Raw genomic sequence first — 13,881 nt, 5'->3', positions numbered from 1 at the left:
TAAACCAGAAAGGTAAGAATGTCACCTTTATCAAGGTTTTTCCATCACAGCCGTTCGACACAAAGCCTCGTGTGTTGTTACCTTGTGGCTCCTCTACATGTGAATGTTATAAAGTTTCTTGATGGATTTCACTAATGTGAACTAACTGAATAAAACAAAATAAACACATAGTGTACAGATTATCCTGTTGAGTATGTAGCACTGCCGGTCACGACCTCATTGCTAAATCTGATGTTAAGCGTCTGTGTGTGTGTGGGTGCTTTGCGGTTGTCGCTACCCTGCAGGTTCAGTGTGAGTTTAGTTTCAGTACCAGGTCTGAGAACAGTTGATGCAGCTCACCTGACATTAAGCAGCTCTGTGAATGGCTGTATCTGTCGGACTGTTGTTCCTTCCTCCTTTGTAACTAGTTAACGCCTTTGGCTGAGTTGAGACTTTTGGTGTGAGAAAATAAATGGTCTGCTCTAGACATTATACCCACATTTTCTCTCGTCACAAATACAAGTAATGCAAAATACATATATTTACGACGAAGTTTGTATTCATCACACCAAAAGTAGATGCTAGTGTAATTTAGATACAAGTTGACTGTATCCGCACGTGTTCTTACAGCATCACGCTTTTAACTGCATTGTGCAAAACAATTGATGCGAAACATGTTGAACCTGCAACTTAAGCTGACATGAAAACATAATCACACCTTAAAACTTTCCACCATACCTATGAATAAGTAAATTAACAAACAACAGTTCTTTAAACACTGCATTCATACGAGCAGCGGTCAGACCCTTCTGGAACGTCTATAGGCCAACGCTGCAGCAGCGTCAGTGGGCTCTCCAAAGATATATGAGCCACGCAGCTGCCCTTACTGACATGCTTCTTAGAACAAGCTGCTTTGCCAGGAAGAACTAGCAATGTACTCTGGACGCAGACACAGCACATGACAGCAATCTCATTTTTAACATTTACGGTTGGTGGTGTAAACAGTGTCAGGCTACAAGAAACAAACTGACCTATTCTGCAACATTTATCAGCAGCCTGAAAACAAACACATCCATGTCATTTGAATGCTATCTTTTGTGCATTCACGCATGAACTTGGTAAATGTAGGTTGAGTTCACTAAGCATTGCAGCAAAAAAAATCCTTCTTGGCCTAGGGGAGTGTCTTTTGTGGCTTCACACTATGTACAGCCAATCATAACTCTGAATATATGAATTTACAGCAATCAGCTGACTGCTTCATACTGTATGTAGCAGCCACATTGTAGAAGAGCAAGTTTACTATAGCTCCCAAAAGAGTCATGTTTGAGCCTTTTAAATATTCTTTTTATAGACTTTAATACAACGAAGCTATGCAACAATGGTGGTCATTTTATATGATTCCATCATAACCTTGACTAACTCCACAAAATTCGCCTTAAGTCATTAAATACAATACTGGGCGTTCTGTTTAAATGTTGTTTCAGTTGACTCAGCAGGGGCACATTGTTTTAACTAATCCATTGCATATTGCACAATGTTCTGACACACTTGGTTGATATCACGGCCACTGATTGGTTCAGGCTAGTGTGGCCTGAGAGTCATGAGATCTGACAGTCTGTAACTTCCAAGCTCTGATTCACACATTAAAAGAAAAAAAACTGCCTAATATGAGTAAGATTATGAGGGTAAACCAAAGGTTTAACACTCTTGAGTGAAGAAAACTGTTGACCAGTGGTTTTAGACAGTGGAAAAAGAGGATAAATTGTTTTAAATAATTTAACTTAGATTCAATTTAGGGGATGTTTTCAAAAAGAAACAAGCAGAAGATCAACAGAGGATCCATCAGACTATTACTCTACATTGCTTGTCACCTTAAGTTCCTTCTTTCTTCTCCTCTTTCCCGGTCGGAGCAGATCGTCTTACGTGGAGGATTACTGAACCTCACACCCCTGCTCACACTCTCTGTTTTGAGAACCACTTACTTTAAAATTCTGTTTTGAATATTTTGCTCACTTTGAATCCAAGCAGAATATAAATGTAGAAAGACACTAATGTGTCTTTTACTTGTAATTCATGCATTTCTTTCACATGTACATATGATTCACAAATGACTTTACCCAGCTCCAGGTGGTGTCAGTGGCATCATGCTGCGCAGCTTCATCAAACTCTCCTTCATCCACTGTTGATATCATGATTCCATAATGTTACTAATCTCAGCAGGAGATGTCTTGTCTTTGCTTCTCAGCAGGTGCCTTTTGTGTGGGAAATCCACAAGTCTGGTCCGCTCTTGAACATATGTCTTCACTCTCTGAGCATGTCAAGTGTCTGAACGTTGAATGCCAGCGGACAGCATCTTACTAAATTTACCTGGGGTCCCCGGTTAGAAACCTGAGAAGGGTTCTGGAGTGGTCAGCAGCCACCAGAGCCTCTGACTTCTTAGGTATTTGTGGAGGGGACACCCGCATGGATATTTTGATAGGATGTTAGTCTGAGCCATGAGCCGGCGTACTCAGTCGCACAGGATCACAGAACAGACAACAAAATGCATTGGCACAGATATCTCCCCTGCAAATGCATGCCTGTCCATTTTTTCAATCTGTGAAATTCACATTAGTTAACACAGAGACAGTGACACTTGTTATTGTTAGCTGTTGACCCTGATGTGGCCCTCACTGACTCTGAGACAAGACCACCTGTTGCATGGGGTGAAGTCCAAGTGTCACTGGTGCCAAGCGACTCTTCCCATGACCACTGTAATTAATATGACACTGTTGTCACTGATGTGTTTGAACTGGTGACCGTTGGTATAAATTTGATGGGCCAGCTGAGTGTGAACATATGGTATTCAGTTTAATGCACCGCCCTCTAGTGATCAATAAAAGGAAATACACGCGGACTTGCAACTAAAGGCTTGAGAGTTGCCTTCACTTGCTGCTTTTAAACGCGGACTTGTGTAGAATTGTTATCTCAAATGAAAACTAAATATGGGCAGAAAGTTGTTGTCATCAACTATATATGCACTTTATCCCGGTTTTGACTTGCTTTTTGTGTAATAATAATAATAATAACTTTTATTATACAATGGTATTATTGTTATTAGTTCATAAATATCTGGTCATAACTCAAATATTAAAGTTTTTCTGAAGCACCTGAAAGCAGCATAGTACCTCTTGCTGCTTTCAAGGCGTCCTCCTCCTCTTGTCGCATATTGATCCAGCCGTTAGCTGATCGTTAGCTTTTGTGTCAGTATGGTGTCTGTGGTGTGTCAGTGTGTGTCCGTTGTTTCTGGCTAAAAGTATCCGGCATTTGGTGGCTTTAATGTTCCGTGCAGCTAATTTAAAAACCATCGGCAAAGCGGGAACTGGCTGGTAGGTGGTCTTTGAAATCACTGAGACGTAACATATTGTTCACGTCCACTCCACTCTTCGTGAATCTGCCGGCTAAAGAGCAAAAGCTAGCCGTGCTAGCAGGCTAGCAGCTAAGCTATTCTGAATATCATAGGGTGCGTTTATTGTTTACTTTTCGGCGACAGTCGTTAACGTTAACCATACACTGAAGATGCGAATGCTATTACTTAGTTAATTGTGTTTTCAAATGCTCTACGTTTACGTTTGTTTTTGTGGGCTTGGCTAACTAGCAAGAAAACGTTAGCGCCTTAGCTCATGTCAAAAATTGCTAACTAAAACACAGAAGCGTTATTTTCAAACGAGTTTGCTAACGACAATACGGGCTCTTGTTTTAGATATTCTAAAGATTTATTAACGTTAGCATTAAGCATTGATCTCGTCGTGTGCTGGCTCTATTTTTCTTCGACAAAAAAAAATCTATGTTACGCAATATGTGGAAAAAATCATCTGGTTGTAATGTCACAGTTAAGAGCTAGCTCATTTAGCGTCGTTGACGTTGGCCGTCTCAACGTCAGGTCGCCATCTCAAAGCTACTCAGCGTTGGATATAAGTGTTTGGTCGGTGGTGATTTGTTGGCTCCCTGTTGGGTTTTCCTCCAATTAATACAAATAATTCATACATATATAGTTATTTATGGTCCACTGTGCTATAAGTATCCCAATAACCTATAACTCCTAATAAAACATGTGTCTCTTAAATGTTTTTCCCTTCACTTCAGGCACTTTCGCCGGACGATGGACGAGCTGGTCCATGACCTGGTGTCAGCATTAGAGGAGAGCTCCGAGCAAGCCGCCCGTGGTGGTTTCGGTGATGGAGGGGACCACGCACTAGCCGTGGGCTGCCTGCTGAAGAGACAGGCCCGGAAACGGAGAGGTAGAAAGCGGCGCTCAGACAACCCGCATCCCCCTTGGGAGACAGGCCACCTGAGTGAGGGATCAGAGTCCAGTGTGGAGGAACATAAGGTGAGGCGGGGTGAAGGGATGGGGGACATGAATCAAAATGGTAAGCTACACAGAGTACACATGAGGCATATCAATTAGTACAAAGCAGGTGTCAGCAAGCTTTCTAGAGCCTCACAGAGCAAACTACTAGAGACAATCTGAAGACGTCCAAGAATGTGTTCTTCGGAGAAAAGTCCAACGAGTGTGCCATTGTCTGATAGTGAGGGAGGGAATGGGAACATTATTTAATTTAAATAATAAAAATTAAAACAAACCAATAAAGTGGAATAGAATATACTCACTTGCCAGTCCATTAGGTACATTAGTTCCTGCATTAATTCTTAGCTTCATGAAGGTGATTGTATTGAGCATTTGTTTAAAATAAATGAAAGAGCTGTCGATCGTGGAAAGCTGTTTTTTTGTTTTGGAGGCTGTGGTTTGTAGTACTATTGAACTGTATTGTGTTTTACTGATGTATGTTTCTATTATTGTGACAACCCCATTTTAGTCAATGGGCTATGTTTAATGACAGAACCACTTTTGTTTTAAATTCAATCCAGTTTACTACATCCTTCAGAAATCATACAGTTGAATGACCACCTTTCTTGAAGTGTGCGATAAATTAAAGGATTATTTTATTTTATAATCTGGACATTATACTAGTCATGAAGGAGGATTTAGTGCAGGACTGTTATATGACTGGTATATGAATGCATTCGTTCTTTGCTAGTGTACCTTATCAGCTGGCAAGTGACTGCATATTTGCTTTTCATGTATGCATTAACTCTTTGAGAATGTGTGGCATATTTTTATTTAGATGCGGGTTTCCTCAAGAGCGTCCTGTTTAAAATTGTCACAGTTATAAATGCAGCCTCAATGCGCTGTTAATTCTATTCTAACTGACATAGTTGAGTATTTTCACATGTCTAAACTTAGCATGGGCCTCAAGCTCTGGTATTTAGCACAGTGGTATTTGTTGCAGGACTACCGTGCCAGTACAGGAGGCGTCTCTGCTGCCAACAGCCATGCCCGTGACAACAGCGACTCGGATGAACAACTTGGCCCCAAACGGCGAACCCCACACACAGACATGGGACGAAGCAAGAGGCCCCTTTGGCCGGATGACCTGGGTGTCCTAGGGGGTGTGGAAGGAACTCGCAGCCTCAGGCGGCGACGTAAGGTTAAACGAATGGCTGTTGATCCCCCTGCAGAACCAGAACCCCCCTCCTGCACAGTGCTCGGGCCGCCACCTGTCCCCAAAGCCAGAGTTGGTGGTAGACCTCATAGACTGGGTGCAAACGAGGGCAGGGTTGCCATGGAGCTCTGTGTAGGTGGCCTAGTAGGGTCAGGGGGAGGGAAGAACAGGGTGAAGAAGAGAAAACTGGCACCCCACAGACTGGGACTGGAAGCTGCAGATGAAGGAGTGGTGGTCGAAAGTGAAGACCCCATCTCTTCTCCAATGGAAGGGTCCAAGGACAAGATGGAGTTGGAGGAGCAAAAGGGCTCGGACGAAGACATGAGTGACAGGTGGTTAGTGTTTTGACTTTCCTATTATACAACTCTTCCGTCTCTACTTCTGTATTGTTTCTATAAGTATGCATTGGAGGCACGGTAGGTACTTCAATGCATCTGTTATCAAAAACAGTCAAACACCAAAAACTTGATCAGTTTCAGTTTGTATGCCTAGTCTCTCATAATAAACTTTTCTGTAAACTGAATTTGCTTAAGGAATCAGTCAGAAAGCTTTGTTGTTAAAACTCCTATGAACATTTTATTAATGGAAAAGCAATACTCCCCCACAGTGTTCATGAGCAATGGTTGTTTAAATACCCTTTTCCTCCTCCAGTGAGACCAGCAGTGTCAGTAACAGCAGTGATGGAGGCCTCTATACTAATGATGAGGGAAGGCAAGGTATGTACTCTGACATGTCTAAAACTATTTGCTGTATTAAACAGAAGAATTACGGCTTATTTCTTGCCTGAGATCTAATTCTCAAAGAGCAAATTGCAGATGAGCCTCTCTTTTTCTCACGATAATAGTTGTTAAGCCTGAAGTTTTCCATTTTCTGTGTCGTGCTTCCAGGAGATGACGAACAGAGCGACTGGTTCTATGAGGGTGAGCCGGGGTCCGGATCAGGGCCCGGCGGTGCGTGCGGGATAGCGGGAGTGGTCCCCTGGTGGGAGAGGGACACGGGGTCAGAGGAGCTGGACCTAGCTGACCCTGTCTTCAACAGTATTCTCACTGGATCCTTTCCACTCATGAGCCCCGGTGCTCAGAGAGGTAGGTGGGCTGCCAGCACACATGGGGGGAATGCTTGCCTTTTAAGCTGTGCTTAGAAACTGTGACACTTTGGCAATGAAACGTGTTTGAATATTCCTAGTAAAAATGCTAAAATGAAATTTATGAGGTGATATAATAGGAGTATGTATAATTTTACAGGGTGAGGGGGCCTTATGAAAACGTACACACATAAATCTTACAATGTTGTTGCAGTTTCACGTTTGGCCAGTAGGTGGCAAACACTTCATACAGATACAAGTTGTATATGAGTTAATAGGCAGTAAAGAATTTGGTTGTAGCATGCAGAACTGAATAGAGAAATTAGCTATCTTGTCGCTCACGTTTGCTAAAGCCTTTTGTTTTCCTTACAGTAATGTCCAGATATTTTTGGACACTGACACATTTTTGACTAGCATGACTTATGAGCTTAAAGTGCAGACTCTCATATGCTGTACAGGTCATGGAGAGGTGCAAGATATTCTTTCATTATTCCTTCATCAGTTAAGCAGGTAGGACATCCAGGTGTTGTTTCCAGGTGTTGCAGTTACATTTTGAAACTGTTGCTGTGAAACCACAACTCTTGTTAGAAAGAACTCCCAATGCAAGTGAAACACACCATGCTTAAGTTGCAAAACCAAAACAAATCCATCAGGGAGATAGCAGGGACATTATGAGTGACCTGGGTTAAGTGCTAAAACAACAAAAATAACTATATCCTGTTTGTGCCTCACATGGTTTGGAGGGACACATTAGCTCAGTTGCTGCTTCTTGTTTTGATGGCAACTATTTCATGATTGAACGTTTTGCTGCAAAGAAATGCTTCAGACCAAGCCAATGTAGTTGGGTCAATAGTCACAACCTGAGTTTAACTGGCCCTTTATTTGTCAGGGTTTCAGGCCAGGTTGAGTCGTCTCCATGGAAACCAGCAGGTGTCAGATGCAGGGCTGCAGGGAAGCTCCAGTCAGGGTTTCAATGAAAGACTGGCCAGGCAAACCCAGGACTCCCACGAGTGAGTCCGACTGTTCAGCTCTTTCTTTTTTGTTTATATGCTTGTTTACCGTTGATATATTTTCTTTTCAAACTACTCATTTAAATGTAAATCACTTTAAACTACAGTTTATGCAATGCTATTAGATGCTATATAAATAACTGGTTTAGACTGAGAAAAGAAGCCACATGTAAGTCACAGTTTTCATTTCATAAACATAAAATTGACAAATTATTATTGACACAGTAGACAAGCGAAGGGAACTGGAACACAGAGCATACATTATACATTATAGACATATTATTTGACAGTAATGGGATCAAACAGAAATTCAGCTGATTTGACAGTAATATTAATCTATCAGTTCCTCATTTGTCCTAGTTTTTGCATGACTGACTGTGTTCCTGCAGTCCAAGTCTAAAGAGGTTTTTGGGTTTCTGCAGAACAAAATGTTCACTTACAGTCAGAAACGATGATGAATAGTGGTTTGGTTTCTGTCTCTGGAACGCTGCCATGATGTGAATGTGGGGCTTTGATTACACTGTTATATCTCCAACAGGCCTTGGTTTAGCTCGGGCTCGAGGAGAGAACACGGACAGGTGAGCCATTTCACCTCCTTCTGGTCCTTTTCACACAGTTCATAATACAGAGTTGTAGAGTTTAAATTTTGATCATAGTTTCATCTCATTCCAAAAATGACTTGCAAAGTCCTAAACAGTAAGTTTTTGTCTTTTGTCCCCTCACTGACATTTCAGTTGCACTGGGACCCACGGACAGACAGAGGGCATCGGAGGAGCTGTTCAGTGAAAACAGCCAGCAGGTGAGAGCTGCAATTTAACATAGAATTACACCCCTGTCTGTTTCTGAAACAAGATTTTCTGTGTCTTATTTCATAAAATCAGATGTTATCAGACTAACATGTTTGTGTCACCTGGCCTGATTTCCAGACAGACCAGCGGGCACCTCGGCTCTCTATGTACAGGGGATGTCAAGCGGAGGCGAAAAGCAGCCCCCCTCGGTTCCACGGCGCCCCCAGGTATTTGATGAACACCTACCTACACACCTAATACACCATCTGGCACTTTTTTTCCTTTCCACCAGCTGCCCCTTTTTCTAGTATTTTTGTCTCTCACTTGCTCCCCCTCTTAGTTGCTTTCCTCCCCACCTTCTGTTTCTTACGCACACCAGGACTGTTGTAATTTAAAAGGGTTAATTTAGCTGAGTTTCTCTCATCCTTCATATTGCTCATTGTCCCCCTCCTCCTATCCTTATTTTACCCTGCTTTAGCTCCAAACCCCCTTTTCCTCCTAAGCTTTGTTGGACAAAGTCAGCTGGCTAAGTCATGCTGTCACAGCAGAGATACTGGATTAGCTCTTAGCCTGTTATGCTTGTGTATCACACAGCCTCCCCCCAAACAACTGCTTACCTCCAGGCTAGTTGATACTTTAGGAGGAGGAAGGTTGCGGTGGCAAAAGTCTGATACTATTAAGCCAAAGTTCCTTTACAGTATGTTTAGTCTGGAGCCATGTCCAGTTTTGATTATAATTTACGCCATAACTGTATAAACAATAAAGTATTGGAAAAGGCTGTTAAAATATTAAGTTGGCGGCAATGTAGTGGGTTCAAAAGTCAGACTCAAGTGTTAGCTCCTTTTGTCTACCTATGCACAACACATAAATATAAGAACTACTACTGCTGAGTGTACTATACTATGACAGCTGGAATGTCATTGTACAAAGTGATCCATCTAGTGAACAACCAGGTGGGAACAAGGCCAAATCCTGACACTTTTGCTTGAGCCCACCAACAGTCATGTGTGTAAATGAGCATGCACCCTTACTATACGTACATACAAATACAGAGAGGACTGAAAATAAGAGATTGGCTTCTGAGACTGGACTCTAACTTCAAAGAAGATGGACAAAATATGTGTCCATTCACTGGATGTATTTGTTACACAACTTGAATTGTGGCCCAGTCAATCATATGGTTTATAAGGAGTCTGCACCAGCTGGCTGACAGAATGACAAATCTGTGAAAGAAAGAATATTGCAATAGCAAATGCTGCATTTAGACACATATGTCATTCATTGCTTAATGTTGATTGATCTATTGATATTATTGTATTTATCAGTAAACCTAAAAATATATAAAAACCTCCCCCTAAACAAAAATATAAAAATGACAAAATTAGAAAACAAAATTTTTGATTGTTAAAATAGACAGTTTCTTGTTGAGCAGACTAAATGTTCTGAAGAGGAACTTCACACTAAACAGTTTACATGGATGCAAAGCTAATAATGCGTTTACATGCTTCAAAACATCAGTCAGAAATATGTGCACGGTGATTCTACCCTTTGTGGGTGTGCCAGAAATGTAACAGTGATGACCAGGGCAGACCCATGTTCTCACTGATTGAGGCTATGTTCATTTTTTTAACAACTTGTTGTCTTGCTACCTCTGTGTGTCTGTCCCTCCTGGAAAATGAATCACGTCACATGATGTTTACCCCATGTGGGGCCAACATGTACTGAAGAAGTCCAGAGAGACCTTCCCGACCTGACTGGAAATTCAGTTAACTTCAATTTTATTTATATAGCGTCATTAACAATACAATAACAAAACAAATACAAACCCGGCCTGAAACCCCCAGAACAAGCATGATGGATGAATCAAGTTTGTTCTGATTTTGATTCTTTAGATTATTAGTAGAATGCTAGTGTCCATGTTAATGTAGCCACTGTTTCACAATGCTTGAAATTGCTTTATTTGGTTGCATCATTTATTGTCTTCACGTTGTCCCCATGCTCTTGCTTTAAGCTTCAAATAGAGTTTGTGAGTGATTGACAAATGCTTTTTGTTTCTTGTGACACCTGTATTTGGCCTTTTCTGAGCTCTGTTAATTGTCTTGTTGTTTTCAACACTCTCATACGAAGGGGCAGCTTTCCAGACCTCATTTATAGTCGACAATTGCTGCTAATTAGTGTCCAACGTAGTGTGAGACACTTTTTGAAGTAGTGCTTGTAAATGTGATTAGTTACATGATGACTTGTTTAACATAAGGTGTTTGAATCTGTACCCAGTTTTTCAATGTTATGGACAGTTATATCATATAGATGTACGCAAACACAAGCTGTGAATTCTCTTTCCAGGAGTGGTCGGGGAGAACGCGCCTCCCATCCCTGACAACAACATGGGGAGCCGCATGTTACAGAGCATGGGCTGGAGCCCGGGCATGGGACTGGGACCAGAGGGAAGAGGCATCACTGAGCCCATCCGGGCTACGCAGAGACCCAAAGGCACAGGTCTAGGCTTCAACTAACCTCCCAGATTCTGGATTCTGACCCTGACACAGTCCATGACGAGACGCCCCATCAAGGAGTGACATATAAAATTCTCCTGGGGGGGAAAAAAAAGTTCCAGAATAATTTTAGCATGTGAGCCACAAGGAGAAAGACTGGTCATAGCAGCAGAGTCTGTGTTGAGAGGAAAGCTTCCCCATATTGGGGAAGCTGCAAGAAGCCTGAAACATCAACACAACCTCCTTGACATGTGAAAGTGGATGTTGGAACTGAGCCGGAAGAAAAGACATCTTGCAAACATGTCCTGTCAAGAAACTCCATGTTGGAGGAAATCAATGACATTGATGCCTCGTCTCATCTGTTACCTCAGACGCCAATGTTGCAGGTTGTTGACTATAAACTGAGCGCAGTGCTTCAGGGTGCGCCAACAATGACGGTGCGGTTTGTTTCCAGGCAGCGGTATTGGTTCGGGAATTAATGATAAATGGTTTTGTCCCATATTGCACAAGAATGTTTAAATCAGAGCTTTGAGTCGGCCATACCTCAAGATTTATTTTAGGGTCCTTTTATTGTAATGAAGTTAGGGCACACTGTATTGATGTTCTTGGGGATATGAATGTTGTTCCCTATCCATTTTTTATTTTTCATTTGATGGAAGAAGTCATGAAGAATGTTTTTATCTCCAAAAAGCCACAGGGCTCCGCTTCGTTTAAAACCACTATGCATGTACTGTATGTGCAGCAGCCGCAGGGTTCTGCTGATGTTTACTAAGAAAACACATTTGTACACGTGAGGAAAGGTCTTGCCAAGTCTTGCTTTTCGGTCCTGTTTTACCAGGTATTATTTGAGGGTTTTAAAACTCATCGCAGCGGACTGCAGCATTTAACCAACCGTAACCATGCTCAGTGACAAAGTGACAGGTTACAAGAGTTTCAGTGTTCCCAAGCAGGTTTAGTAAGAAAAAGGAGTATTGCTGTCGTAGTACACTTTTAAAGGCCCTACATACGGGTGTTTTCACTTCCTTGATTAGACTTTTTCTCAGGACTGTGGGGAAGTACAGTCTGTGGTTGACGTCTAATATCAGAAGTGAAAACACCTGACAAGTGATGGAATACGATGTGTTTATATCCTTTTTTTCCCCCTATTGAATTAGCTCTTTTTACCTAATTGGGACATTGGGATTCTTCATTTCAACTGTCGGACCATATAGCTTGTTAGCATATTTTCCATCGTAGATTGCTGTGAATATAGATTTAATATATGTTTTCATACATCTGGGAGTGAAAAATATGAGAACGTGACTTAGAAATTGTTCAGAAAGACGTACTGTAGCAATACTGTTTTCCTCTAAACATCTTAGCTTTTAACCATGATGGAATTCATGGTGATGTTTTTGTTTTCCTACCCCTTCTGGGCCAAGACCGGTTAAGAGAAATGTGAGCAGAGAGTTGAGTGACAGAAAAATGTGCATTAAACATGGAGACTGTCAAAACAATGTGGTGTTACTGTTCTGTCCTGTACCACTGCTGCTATTCAGGTTCATCAGGTGGTTGCAGATCTGGTTGCTTTCTCCCAACAAACACTCTACAATTACATTCAAAGATAAATTTTCATACTTACATTCTAGGAAAATGACTGGTAAATTGTAATCAGCCACAACATTAAAACCTCCAAACTGTGAAGTGAAAACCTTGATGATCTCATTACACATTTCACATTCTTCTTGGGAAACCTGGTTCCCTACAAAACAAACATCTTTCCTGTCAGAACCAGCATTAACTTCTTGGATCACAACGCTCAGCCATTGCTCCCCAAGTGCCTCAGTGAGCCTTGGGCACCCATGACCCTGTCCTTGGACCACTTTTGATAGATGCTGACCACTTAGAGCTGCATGTTCTAACCCAGTCTTCTAATCAGTACATTTTGGTCCTTGCTGAAGTCGCTCAGATCCGTCCACTTGTCCATTTTCCTGCTTCTTACATCAACTTTGAGGACAAAATGTTTACCCACTGACAGGTGCCATGATAACCAGATTATTTGCTTGACCAGTAAGTCATAACGTTACAATTTATGTACATATATGTTAATGACAAAGTACCAAACTATACATTTCATTGTAATTCTGCTATTATTAACAACATACATTTTGGGAATTATAACCTGAATTGTTACACTAAGTATAAAAATCCACTTTAGCGCCCTTTGATGGACACACTGTGACCTGCAGCAGGCACTATTCACTGATACTAAGACCCCTGCAATAAACGAACTGCGGCGATGTCTTGTTCAGGCTCTACCAGTTATTCTGTGAGAGCTGTGGTGGCGGTGGGATCACTGACTCGAATCCCCTCTATGTCCATGGTTGAGGTGCCTTGAGCAGGTACCTAACCCCCCCAACAGCCCCTCGAGCACCTTGCATGGATGTCCACTGTTCTAAGTGTGCTCACTTGGAGGAGTTAAATTACTTGTATATGTGTGCACATAAAGCTTATTTGATTGTAGAATCATTTTATTTTCAAGGGACTCATTAACTGCTAACAGAAGCCTTTGTCAGTCAAAGAATACATTTCCTGCCTGCTTCCAGTTTCCCACTCTGATCAGCTAAAAGCAAACCAGGAGAACTTTCTAGTCCAGTTGTTCCTGAGACACTCACTTTGAAGAGCGCAGCGTAAGAAAAAAAAAAAAGAGAGAAAGAAAAAAAGCAGTATCCGCTCATGAAACAACACGCCCTCAAAATATTTCCAACTCCACCAACACATGCATCACATTCACATGCTGAGTCAACATCGCTGAAATACGATGCTCTCTCTCTCTCCCTCCCTCCCATCTTTTGCGAGGCTGCAACAGAAATCCCTCCTCTGTATCTGTGGGAATACAGGAGCGCTGTGTGTCCTCCACCCTCCCTCTGCATACAAGGGAAGGCGAGCGGTGCCCTCCACACCCCAACAGTCTGTACACCTCCCCCCCCCCCCCCACACACACAC

General features: G+C 42.0%; 1 protein-coding gene across 3 annotated transcripts; it reads left to right on the top strand.

Moving 5' to 3' along the window:
- Positions 1-3,122: 3,122 nt before the first annotated feature.
- gpatch2 (G patch domain containing 2) lies at positions 3,123-12,470 on the top strand. Of its 3 annotated transcripts, none has more exons than XM_084561026.1 (10): positions 3,123-3,347; positions 4,105-4,348; positions 5,310-5,857; positions 6,174-6,238; positions 6,410-6,607; positions 7,496-7,616; positions 8,155-8,194; positions 8,351-8,415; positions 8,543-8,631; positions 10,748-12,470. In XM_084561026.1, the coding sequence occupies exons 1-10, from the start codon at positions 3,298-3,300 to the stop codon at positions 10,915-10,917; spliced, it is 1,590 nt and encodes a 529-aa protein (XP_084417152.1). In that variant the 5' UTR covers positions 3,123-3,297; the 3' UTR covers positions 10,918-12,470. The 3 variants fall into 3 exon arrangements, with proteins under 3 accessions (XP_084417152.1, XP_084417153.1, XP_084417154.1); XM_084561027.1 differs by having other exon boundaries at positions 5,310-5,854; positions 10,748-12,469; XM_084561028.1 differs by lacking the exon at positions 3,123-3,347 and adding an exon at positions 3,427-3,481.
- Positions 12,471-13,881: the final 1,411 nt, after the last annotated feature.

This window comes from Chelon labrosus (genome assembly GCF_963514085.1).
Source record: "Chelon labrosus genome assembly, chromosome: 14".
Classification (NCBI taxonomy): domain Eukaryota; kingdom Metazoa; phylum Chordata; class Actinopteri; order Mugiliformes; family Mugilidae; genus Chelon; species Chelon labrosus.
Note: the sequence above shows the minus strand (reverse complement) of the source record. Positions and strands in the feature narration are given on the sequence as shown.